This window comes from Acomys minous (assembly GCF_964271855.1).
Source record: "Acomys minous genome assembly, chromosome: 9".
Taxonomy (NCBI): Eukaryota; Metazoa; Chordata; class Mammalia; order Rodentia; family Muridae; genus Acomys; species Acomys minous.
Window position 1 is genome coordinate 36,901,987 of NC_140490.1, and position 12,993 is coordinate 36,914,979.

General features: G+C 46.1%; 1 protein-coding gene across 2 annotated transcripts in view; it reads left to right on the forward strand.

The window, feature by feature from the left end:
• Positions 1-12,993, forward strand: part of SLC28A3 (solute carrier family 28 member 3) — a 57,686-nt gene that overhangs the window by 13,099 nt on the left and 31,594 nt on the right. For both annotated transcript variants that reach the window (XM_084794551.1, XM_084794552.1), the window contains exon 2: positions 11,266-11,355. In XM_084794551.1, coding sequence (XP_084650677.1) covers positions 11,266-11,355 — 90 coding nt within the window. The remainder of the gene's footprint in view (positions 1-11,265; positions 11,356-12,993) is intronic.

Here is a 12,993-nt window from a genome sequence, read left to right on the forward strand (position 1 = left end):
AATTAATAAATAAAATAATTTTAAAAGTTTTTTTTAAAATATGTGAATGAATAGTCCTGCAGAGAAATAAAAGGCCGAGCTGGAGCCCCTGTGGAAGTGGAGGCCGTGCCCTTGTCATGGTTCTCTTGGGCAATGACTGCAAAGTCCCAGCATCAGCAATGAGTTCATAGCACTCAGCTGGGTTTGGGTTCAGAAGTCTGAGTAAGAGGTCACACTCCTCTTAATAGCAAACTCTGGGGTGCATTGATGTGAGGCCTACCTGGCTTAAGATTCCATCAAAGCAATGTGAAGCCCTGAGCCTTAGGTCTGGCAGGCTGGGCAAGGTTGACTCCCAGCTGTATCTCGGAGAGCTCTATGAAGTTCCTTTTCAGAGGCCTGGAGTATGGCACAGTTAGCTTCAGATGTCAGCCTGACACTCCCAGGGAGAAGGAACCTCAACTGAAAAATTAGCCTAATTCAGATTAGCTTGTGGCCATGTATGTGAGGCATTTCTTTCTTCCTTTCTTTCTTTCTGTCTTTCTTTCTTTTCCTTTTTCTTTCTTTTCTTTTCCAGCACAGAGTTTCTCTGTGTAACTTTGGGTGTCCTGGACTCACTTTGTAGACCAGGTTGGCCTCAAACTCACAGAAATTGGCCTATCTCTGCCTCCCTGAGTGCTGGGATTACAGGTATGGGGTGAGGCATTTTTTTAATTGGGGTTCCCTCTTCCCAGATGTGTCATGTTGACAACTGAAACAAACTATGGCATGGTCATTTCTGCCTGCCTCCTGTTTAGACAAATGTTTTTCTTAAAACTTTTATGGATATAAATGCATTCCGTATGTTTCTGTTTAGTTATGTCTTTTTAACCAGCAGTCCTTTGATGTAAGAACTTGAAGGCCAAGTTAATTTAGAAATCCCCTCAAAAGAACTGTTTTCCAAATGTAACCTGAGGCCTGTGTCACTGAATAAGCAGGGAGGCCTCAGCTTATGACCAGTGCTTGCTATTCAGTTGTTTTGGTTTGGTTGGTTTTGGTTTTTTGGTTTTGTTTTGTTTGAGACAGGGTTCCTCTGCATAGCCTTGGCTGTCCTGAATTTGCTTTGTAGACCAGGCTGGCCTCGAACTCACAGAGATCCGCCTGTCTCTGCCTCCGGAGTGCTGGGATTAAAGGCGTGCGCCACCACGCCCGGCTGAAATCTTACCCCCATCTTTCACTTGAGCAAATGACTAAGGCCATTGTGCAGGCAATACATACCTGGAGCCCCAGCCCCTGGGAGGGAGGCGGAGATAGGCAATGGTGTGTTCGTGACCCCGTTACAGGAGATTTGAGGGTCTAGCCTCGACTCCGCCAGTCCCAACCAGTCCCTGGTATGCCAATTAAAGAGATAAATGCTGACACAGAGAGAAGCCCTGTTCAGTGTGGCTGCATTGTAAAGAGAGACAGACAGGTCATCCTCAGGGCTGGTATGAGGCTTAGATGTTGAGGAAAGGGTAAGGGGAGAGGGTGTAACTGTGCATTCCTGGCCAGGATGTGGTCCCACCCATCATTGACCCACGATCTGGCCTTCTGTCTGCTCTGGCTGATCAAGCAGGATGATCTGCTATCAGAACTGTGTGAAATCTCTTCCTGTTCCAGCTAGTGTCAGACTTGCCTGACCCCAGCATGAGATTCCTGGAGATAGTCTGATAGCAAAAGTGTCTTTAAAATATCTTCTCTACTGCCCAGAAGGTTAAAACCCTGAGCAATGGTATAAGACTCTGTTTCGGAAGAGAGAGAGAGAGAGAGAGAGAGAGAGAGAGAGAGAGGGAGAGAGGGAGAGAGGAGAGACGGAGACAGACAGAGAAAGGAAAACCTGAAGCCTCATTTCCTGTTGTCACAGTCTTTGGTCATTTGGCTGTGAGTCTTAGACAACATATAAGCATTCTTAATCTTATACATGAGGAACCTTAAAGGGAAACACACAGCTCACCATGACCCATGTGGCAGACTGAAAGGACATTTATAAACAAGAAAACCCTCCTGTGATGGCTTAGAAGTCCTTGTTTATTCTCTCTCACCAACATATCACATCTTGGTGGTGAGAATGTTTCCATTTCACATGGTAAACAAGTTATGTTTTTTGAAATTACAGTTACAGCCAAGTTCATCCCAACTAGCCTATAAAGCGGCATCTTGAGGGGGTAGAGGTTTAACTCCCTTCAGATGTACGAAGCCTGGGTTTGGTCCCCAGCACCCGGAGGAAGGGGAGGAAGAAGGGGAGGAGGAGAAGGAAAGAGCGAACAAGAGCCTTGAGTGCCTTAATGGTTGTCATCACAACTATAATTAAGCAGTCAAATAAATAATGTATGGAGATAGAACCCCCTGGCCAGAGGAGCCATATACGCCCTATCTTTACCAGCACATATCCCATATGTGCACAGTTATTCCTTGCTATAGGAATGAATGCCAATGCTTGGGGAGGAACTCAGGACACTTTGTAACATTCGGGACTGAGTAGAAAGGGACATAATGGCACAGGTAGAGGAGAAGAGCAGTCTGAAGCCAGCAGGAAATACTCCAGCTGTAACAGCCCTCAAGTGGACGGATGGGATAAAAGCATTTTAGAAAGGACATGGGCCTTGTGAGATGAAAACTGGATTTAGGGACACTGATAACATTGAAACTCAGGAATGTTACAAGTGAATCTAAGACCAAAAAAAAAAAAAAAATTGAAGTGAAGCAGGAAAGTTGAAAGAAAAGATTGGCTTCTCCAGAGAGGAAAGATGCCTACCTGTGAATTCTTGGCCTCGGGATAAAAAGAATTAATAACAATGGAAACACTGAAGATGCACAGAGAGATACTGTAAGTCCATTTCGGCTGTGCCAAACTAACAGAGAGTGGGTTAAAATAGTGAGAGAGTGGGCTCTCAGGTAAGAACACATTTCCTCACAGTTCTGGAGGCTGGGGAGGCTGGCAAGGCCTCCATGATGGGGGGCGGGGAGCGGCAGGGCAGGAGGCAGGAGAGGAGAGTAATCAAGAGAGTACCACTCAGCGTTCAGGTTGTGCTTGTCAGTTTTTGTCAACTTGACCCACACTAGAGTCACCTGGGAAGAGGGGTTTTGATTGAGGAGTTAGATTGCCCTGCAGGCAAATCTGTGGGACATTTTTCTTGATTAATGATTGATGTCAGAGGGCCCAGCCCACTGTGGGCAGTGCTACCCCTGGGCAGGTGGTTCCAAGTGGAATAAGAAAGGCCGAGCAAGCCATGGAAAGCAAACACTGATCTTTTTGTTTCGTTTTGCTTTTTGTTTTTTGAGATAGGGTTTCAGCCTGGCTAAAAAGCCCTGGTTGTCCTGGACTCATTTTGTAAGACCAGGCTGGCCTTGAACCTCCGCCTCCAGAATGCTGGTGTTAAAAGTGTGCATCACCACTCCTAGCTCAAACACTGATCTTCTATGGTCTCTGCATCAGGTCCTGCCTCAGGTTTCTGCTTGGTTCCCCTCCATGCTGAACTGAGATCAGAACATACAAGCCAAATAAACCCCATCCTCTCCAAAACTGCTTCCGTTGTGTTTTAATCACAGCAACAGAAAGCAAGCAAGGATAATGACCAAGCCACTGGCTTGGTAAAGAGCTGTCTCTGGCACTAAGGACATAATCCATTTATCATTGGATTATTATCATTAGATTATCATTGGTTATCACCTAAAGGTCTCAGCCCTCAACTCTTTGCATTGAGGATTAAATTTCCAGCACATGAACTCCGAGGCACACATTCAGACCACAGCAAAGAGTCCAGCAATGACACGAGGAGAAGCATGTCACACTACGGCTTGCACAGTGAGAAAGAGGTGTGGCTACTCACTTTGCCTTTAGACTTCTCTGATCCTCTCCCTTCAGAATGCACTTTAGAAGGTCCCATGGGAATATCTTCCTTAACATCAAACAGGCCAGGCTAAATTGGAGAAAGGTGATAAACAGTATTTGAAATTAGAATCGGGCAGAAATCATCATACGTACAGTCCAACACAAATTATGGGTACAAAAGTCAACTTTCTGTGTGTGTTTTGAGACAAGGTTTCTCTGTGTAGCCTTGGCTGTCCTGGACTCACTTTGTAAACCAGCCTGGCCTCGAACTCACAGCAACCCTCCTGTCTCTGCCCCCTGAGTGCTGGGATTAAAGGCGTGACTTTCAAAGAATAGACGTGCACTATAAATGGACGTGGTGCCCAGCATCAATCAACTTTTTAAAGAATGGGAGAAGCCAGGCATTGCAATGCGCGTTGTTTCAGCTCTTGAGAGGCGGAGTCGGGGGCATTGCTGTCATGAGCACACTGTGTAAGAAAGACTAACCTATTTTGTGTCTTTCTGTAACATCAGACTTTATAGAATAGCAATGAATCTACCAGGTGAGGTGCTCAGTGGCAACACTTGGCCACGGAATGCCACCTTTCTTCGTGACCTTGCTGTGCTGGCTAGTTTATGTTGACGTGACACAAGCCAGAGTCATCTGAGAGGGGAGAACCTCAGTTGAGGGAAAATGCCTCCATAAGACAGATGTAGGACATTTTCTTAATTAATGATTGATGAGAGAAAGTAGAGGCCATTGTGGGTGGAACAGCACCTGGCCTGGTGGCTCTGGGTTCCATAAGAAAGCAGGTTGAGCAAGGTAGCAAGCAGCACGCCCGTCAGCTGCTGACTCCAGGCTCCTGCCCTGTAGAATTCTTGTCCTGACTTCTTTCCAATATGGACTGTGCTGTGGAAGTGTAAGCCAATAAAACCTTTACTCCATAAGTTTATGTTGTTGTTGTTTTGTTTTGTTGGCTTTTTGAGACAGGGTTTCTCTGTGTAGCCTTGGCTATCCTGGACTCTCTTTGTAAACGAGGCTGGCCTCGAACTCACAGCGATCCACCTGCCTGTGCCTCCAGAGTGTTGGGATTAAAGGCATGCGCCACCATGCCTGGCTCCTAGGTTGTTTTTGATCGTGGTGTTCCATCACAGCAATAGTAACTCCAACTAAGACACCTGCTAAAGTAAATACAGATTCTTTTATGGGACTTGTTTTGTTTTGTTTTGTTTTGAAGACAGGGTATCACCATATAGCCCTGACTGGCCTGGGATTCATTATGTAGACCTGAGTGACCTAAAAGTCACCTGTTTCTGCCTCCTGAGTGCTGGGATTAAAAACATGTGCTGCCATGACTAGCTATGTTTTAAATTTTTACTCATATGTGTTGTGTGTGTTTATGTGAGTCTATGCCACATACTGCAGGTGCACACAGAGGCCAGAAGAGGTGTCAAGTCCCCTAGAGCCTTGAATTAGAGGTAATTGTGAGCAACTGTATGAACATTTGAAATGGTGGTGGGGCTTTTGCAAGAACAGCAAGTACTCTTAACTACTGACCCTTTCTACAGCCCTATGTGTCTAAGTTTTTGTTTTTGGTTGGTTGGTTACTTGGTTTGGTGTGTGTATGTGTGTGTGTGTGTGTGTGTGTGTGTGTGTGTGTATGTGTGTGTGTGTGTGTGTGTGTGTGTGTGTTTGGTTGGTTTGGTTTTGGTCTTTTTGAGACAAGTTCTCTCTATTGTGCAGTTCTAGCTGTCTTGGAACTCACTATGTAGACTAAGCTAGCCTCTGCCTGCCTCTGCCCCTCCTGAGTCCTGAGGTTCACCATGCACCACCATGCCTAGCAACTACATTTTACTAATGTGTGAAGTTTGCGTTATAAGTTTTCCATTTATAAAAGTGCAAGTGAACCAAAAGGCTCACTGGTTTGCTTTTTTTTTTAAAAAAAAAACTTATTTATTTCAGAATTATGGTTCTATGTTCTCAATATTTTAGAAGAATATTAGCCTTCCCTTATCTCAATGTATTCCAACAACACGATAGATTTTTACAGGTTTAAAATATAAGGTGGTTATGTGCAAACCAATCTCATATTCCTCTCTGAAGATAGCTTTTTTGTTTTGTTTTGTTTTTATTCCTGAAAATGAAAAACTGTTATTGCTCCCGAATCAATATGTCTAAACTACATTTGTCTCCCTCGACTTCAGTGTCGCGTTCGTGATCAGCTGGTTGTATTTTGCGTTTCCTTGTTGAAGTGGAATGCCCCTTAACTTAAACCTATTCTAGTGTCTGAATCTCGGCTGCCGTCTCTTATACTTGTGCAACATGGAAAAGAGACAGAGACTGTGAAACGAGTCATCGGTATAGGCAGTTAGTGGACGGGAGATTCTGTATTTGTACAGTTTTAGCCTCCGCCTGCATCTGGGTAACATCTAAGAAGCAGTCAGCTGGATTCAGAGCTTTGGATATTCCCCCACCCACCCACCCACCCACTCACCCCCCACGCCCCCACTACCCCCACCACCCTGCCCCGTAAAGAGTAAAGCAAGGCGCCGATATCAGGATATCAGTGAAGTCAACATGGACAGATTGCTCTCTTAACCAGCAAAGGTGAGTGTGCCGTCTGCGGAAGAATGAGGAAACAGGAGAGGTTCCGGCCCAGTCAGAGGTGTGGACATTGCAAAAGGCAGGAAAGGGTAGGAGGATTTGCTAACTGGCTGTTTCTTAAGTCCAGCTCCTCCCCTGGGCAGCTAGACTTTCCTGAACGTTTACAAAAGGCCTAAGTCAGCTCTGGGCGGCGAAGCTCTCTCTGCACCGCTAGGGGGCAGTGGAGGGGTTTTCTAGAGTAATTTGCTCTAATTGCTCTAGGGTTTTACTGGAGAAAGCTCGCTAACTGCTCGAGAAGTTGAGAATTCTGTCTGCCTGTCCTCAGCTTTCAGAAGCCCCGTTAGTGGTTGTTCGAGTCTCTTACTGTGGGAAAAGGGGTGCAATAGCTCGTGTAGAGAGACTACAGTTTGTCTTACGTCAAGAGAAAGGTCTAAGGCTTTCAGGGCCATGACCCGCGTCTGACCACGGAGAAGCTTTTGTTATTAGCCACTTCCATGTACTGGAAACCGCACTACCGCCCACACAAGTGCACGCCCACAAACATCACGTCTAACTGTGCCCCAGCTGGTCACTCAGGAGTTCCTTTTGAGTTCAGAGAGTGTCTGATTCCTCCATTCTCACCAGGACCATCAGTTCCACAACATGGAGCCGGTTGGTGGTGGTACTATTTCTCAAGCCTCCCCAGATAGCTTTTACACCAATTCCTTTTTCTGTCGCTATGATAAAACACTTGCACAAAAGCAGTTTAGGCTTGTTGGTGGTACACGCCTTTAATCCCAGGAGGCTGAGTTCAAAGCCAACCTGGTCTACACATGTTCTAGGACAGCCAGAGCTAAAGACTGTCTTTAAAAAAAAAAAAAAACTTACTTGAAGCAGATGGTCACATGACACCGATCATCACGAGTGATGGTGAATGCTGACGCTCGGCTCACTTTCTTCCTCCCATCCAGTTCAGGGAATGGTCACTGTGGGTCTTCCCGCCTCAGCTAGCCTGTTCAACATCATCCTTCACAGGGGTGCCTAGGAGCTTGACTCCCGGGTGATGCCAGATCCAGTCAAGTTGCCATCACAAGTGACTTGGTCATGTCTTTAGCTTCTTGCAGCGACCACATTCTCCAATACTTGTTTGCATTTGGTTTTCACGGCAGTGGCATTTGGAATAGTTCAGATTGATGAAGGAAAAACAAACAAACAAAAAAGCCAATTCTCACCAAAAAGGGGGGAGGGAGATGTAGTTTATTCTAGGTTACCCCAAACTCAGTGTTCCAGTGTGATAACAGTTTTATCAAGTTTTTATGGTAGCAAAGAAAACACAGCCATGAACCAAGAGTACACCACTGGGTGTTCTAGCAAGGTGAGTGGCAGATGCGGTTGGATTATTTCTGAAGGGGAAATTACACTTCACACATGATGCTCTCATTAGGGCAGATCAGTATGTTGGTTCTCCACCAAGACCAGAGGTAGAACTCAGGTTCCTTTTTAAAAACATATTTAAATTTGGTTTGATTCAATGTGTATGAATGTTTGCCTTCGTGTATGCCTGTGCACGCATGCCTGCCTGGTGCTGATGAAGGCTAAAAGAAGGTATCAGGGTATCAGATCCCTTGAAACTAAACTTAGAGATGGTTGTGAGGCACCATGTAGCTGCTGGGAGCTGAACCCAGGTTTTTTGTAGAAAACTACTACTGAACACTCTCTCTCTCTCTCTCTCTCTCTCTCTCTCTCTCTCTCTCTCTCTCTTTCTCCCACCCCACCCCCAGATCCCATTCTTTTAGGGTTTCTCTGTGTAGCTTTGGCTTTCCTGGGTGGATATATATATTATATATATATATATATATATATATATATATATATATATATATATATATATTAATCAGGCTGGTCTTGAACTCACAGAGATCCACTTGCCTCTGCCTCCTGAATGCTAGGACTAAAGGCGTGTGCCACCACGCCCAGCTCAGATCCTATTCCTGAGGCGCTTCCCCTGTAACTCCATCTCCATATTGTACTTGGAAGTTGAAACCCAAAGCTGCTGGTGGTGACCTTCTCCTAACGCCCAGCGAGCTGCCCGGTGCCTTAGCATGTTGTTTCCTGAGCAGCTCCTGCTCGCAGAGCCTGCTGAAGCCACCTCAGCTGCTGTCCCAACAGCTCTGGTGGAGTGGACGCTGCAGAGCAACCAGCTGGTGTTGGAAGCCTTATAGTTCATATAAATATAGCCAGGACTTATGAATTTCAGTGAGAAAGAGCGACTCTACTCAAGAAACCTTTCCTCCACTAGTTTACTCTCCAGACGATAGCATGGATGACTCCAGAAGCAAAACCAAGGTCTCCCACTCTGTGCAAATAAAGTGAAAGGGCCCCCTGCTCACAGATCCTCCTTATAACTGCTTCTCAAGGGACTCAGAGGCTAAGAGCACTGGCTGCTCTTGCAGAGGGCCATCCGTTCCCAGCACCTCCAGTTCCATGGGTCTGATGCCCTCTTCTGGCCTCCATGAGAACTGCATACATACATGATCCACATACATACATGTAGATGAAGCATTCATACATAAAATGAAATAATAAACAAATAATGCCTTTTTTTTGAAACAGGATCTAGCTATGTAGCCCTGACTGTCCTGGAACTCACTACGTAGATCAGGTTAGCCTTGAACTCACAGTGATCTCCCTGTCTCTGCCTCCTGGCTGGGATTAAAGATGGATGCCAACCATGCCTGGAAAGCTTTTTAAATAACTGTTGTAGGGGTGGGAAGGGAAGACTTCAACATGGACCTGAGGGAAGCACAGCTCATTCCCTGAGACCAAGAAGAGAGAATTTCCTCAATACATTATCTCACCAAGACCATGGGGGGTTTATTCGCTGAGAGTTTTATTGTCATTGTTTGTTTTTGCTTTTAACTGTTAATAGAAATGTACATATACTCTATCAGAAATATGTTTTGATATCTTTTAATTTTTATTTATCTTTATGTGTATGAGTGTTTTAGCCCCCTTGCCCCCATTTCATTGCTTAAAAACATGCATGTGATTCTCATGACTCTCCACTGAGTCAGTGTCCTGGGAGGTTTTACCCTGAGGACAGGCGTTCTTATAGGTGTTAGGCACAAAGGTGTCAGTAATCTGCTTACTAAATAGAACAAAATGATGGCTAATAAGTGATTAGAAACCTCTATTGCAGATCCACAGTTCCAATTTATAGAGAAATAGAAAAAGCTGAGCATTTCCCACCCACACCCACAATAACTCCTCATTTCTGTTTTAAAACCTCAAGCTGTTTTTCTTTCTGGAAATACAAAGACCAAAGCGAGAGTCTGTTAGACAGAACAACCTGAGTACACAGGGAAAACACACTCAGGGGTGCCTCTGTGAGTGTGCAAAGCCACATGCTCACAACCCATCACGTACAACCACGTGCACACTCAGGGGTGCCTCTGTGAGCATGCAAAGCCGCATGCTCACAACCCCCCATGCACAACCACTTGCACACTCTTTCCCACTGACTTAAAACCCACATTCGCATTCCTTCAGCAAAGGTTTCAGACGCTGCCAGCAGGTGGCAGCATGGGAAGGCCCAGGCTTAGAAGGGAAGGAGACAGAACTGCAGTTTCTCCAGGGAGAAAGCGAAAGCAGCAGGGTTCTGCAAAGAAGGAGAGAGAGAGAGAGAGAGAGAGAGAGAGAGAGAGAGAGAGAGAGAGAGATATGAATAGATGCCTGAAGTTCAGAATGTTATGATCTACTGAGACCCTGTAACTTGGGGCCCTGATTTTATTTGCATGTGTAATTCAGGATCCTGGGTCCTGTTGTTTTACACTTAGTGCTAAGGAGAAATGTAAGAACCCAGGAGAACAGTGGAGTCGCCAGAGGGCTACCAGCTGCAGCCACTGTTCTGCCCTCTTTCTCTGTATAAATACAACTCCTCCCATACCACTACCAAGAGTTTTGGAGAGCCCCACCAGACACATACCACATGATCCCAGAAAACTGGAGTACCCTTTTAGGTTCTTAGTCTCCTTACAAGAATTTAAAGCTGGGAGTGGTGGCACATGCCTTTAATCCCTGACTCAAGAGACAGGCTGACCGGAGGTCAAAGCCAGCCAGAGCCAAATAGTGAGAGCAGGAGTCAAAATAACAAAAGAAGGGGAGGGAAAGGGGCAAAGGGAGAGGAAGAGGGGGAGGGAGGGAGGCTCCAGGGCAGCAAGCAGTAAACCTCAGCATCTACTGAAAGAGAAGGAAGAAGCCATGGAGGTTAAGTGGGCACAGAGGTGAGCAACCTGTGGTCAGGCAGCCAAGCAGCCACTCTGCCAGAGGCAGCTTCAGAGAAAGAGGCCCAAAAGTGTTAGGGAAGTGATGGGCAGAAGCAGAAAAGAGATGAAAAGAAAAGGCTGGATTTTGTTTCTTAGAATTTACTCAGATTTAGGAAGCTGTGGCCATACCCTCACTAGGGCCAGGAATTCTGGGAAGGAAAAGTACAATATCTCATTAAACGGATAATTATTTCTTCTATCGATTGAGCACGGGTTAAAGGTGGCTCTGCCTTCCTAAGGGGTGGTTGACCTGCCCAGCTGAAATGTTAGGTCCCCAGCTGGGTGCCCCCAGTACTGGCTCTGCCTGTTTACAGTGCAGTCAGGGCCCAGGGTGGTGGTGGGGGGAGCTGCTGCCTTTCCTCAGTGTGCAGCACCAGAGCAAAACAAGGCCCTTATAAGCCCACCTTTCCCTGGCAGTTCCTTGAACCTGGTGCCTCATCCGAACACAGTCTCGGCTTCCGCCGCTCCTCACAACTGTCCCAGGAATCTCCATGGAAGGACATTTGTGTTTGGGCTCCGATGCCTTATTTTTCACCCTGCTTTGTTCGTAGGATGAAGACCTTGAAGAACAGAACACGTCAGGAAACAGCAGAGTCCGGAACAGAGTTGTACAAAGCGGGGAACAAGGAAATGCCAAACAGGTAGGGCAGGTGTGGAGGATGATTAAGGAACTGTTACCATGGTGATACGGTGCTGCCTGTGCGTGAGGAGGGGTAGTTACTCTGTCTAAGGCAGAGCACACAAGAAAGCACATATACCCTAAAGGTGAGATTTCACTTTTACAGACCAGCCTCAGAGTTTCCCGAAAGGGAAACCATCCCAAGGCAAAAGGCCTAGTCTTAGGCCAACATGGATGTTCAGGGGCCGAGGCAGGAGTCAGGGCAAGCTTTGGGTGAGACCTCCTATCAAAGATGAAAAGCCTCTGAGTCATTAAGGTGAAGGAGGCAAGTGAGATGCCCCTTCCATGGACCTATCGAGTCCAGTCCCTTATCCGATCTTAGCCTTCACAAGCCTTAGGAGCTTTTTTTTGGGGGGGGGGAGGGGTTGAGGTGGGGGGGGTTTAGGTTGGGTTTGAATTGTTGTTTGGGAGGGACAGGCTCTCATGTGACCCAAACTAGCTTCAAACTCAATAAGCAACAGAGGATGACCTTGAACTCCTGATCCTCTGGCTTCAGCATCCCAAGCGGTGGGATTAAAGGCATCAGCCACCACATCTGGCAAGGTAGAAATTTTCCTGCAGATGGAAAAAAAAAGTGTATAATTACTCATGTAGGATCACTCTTTGAAAATTGTCCTAAAGAATACCTAAAACAGGGGAAATTATTGCGGCAAAGACTGGAAGATGAAAGTTGGCTTTCATCCCAGGGGAGAAAATCGGTGTGCCTCAGAACATAGCCCAGGTTTATGCAGACTCATGCGTGTGCATGTTGATGCTGGGACCACACTGTCCACTTTATCTCATTTAGTATATTGTTCAGTATTTGTGTCGCTAAGTGTCCTCTAGCAACCAAAGTAGGCGATATGAAAAGCACCACACAGAAGCTTACAGCAGCTTTTATTCATAATGAAGAAAACCTTGGAAGCAGCCAAGGTACCGATCAGTAAAACTGATAAGCAGCAGTCCGACCAGATTATGCAATATTTGCCAGAGCTAGAAAGACACAAACAATGACCTCATGAAAAGAACTAGAGGAGCCATCAGTGCATGTTGTGGAGTGAGAGAAGCTTGTTTAAGATGGGGGCACTTTGCCCCACCCAGCAGGAGCACACTGTTATCCATTTATCCAAACATAGATTAAAAACAGAAAATGGCCCTTGTATTAGTCAGGGTTCTCTGCAAGAATAGAACTTATAAAATGGATATGTAGAGGGGAGAGGGAATTCATTAGGGTAGCTTACAGGCTGTGGTCCAGCTAGTCCAACATCTATCAATGGAAGGTCCAGGAATGCAGTAGCTGTTCACTCCATGAGGCTGGGTGGCCCAGCTGGTCTTCAGGAGACACAGAACTGGCAGACCAGGCTCTAAAGCCAGTGGAGGAGTGGACTTGCCAGGGAGAGCAAGAGCAAGCAGGCAAAGGGCGAACACTTCCTCTTCCTCGTCCTGTGTGTAGGCTGCAGCAGAAGGTGTGGCCCAGATCCAAGGTGGGTCTTCCGACCTCAAGAGGTCCAGATCAAAATCGAGTCTTCCCACTTCAGATTATTTAATTAAGAAAAAAAAAATCCCTCACAGGTGTGCCCAGCCACTTGGGTTTCCGGGTGTAATTAGTTGACAACTAATA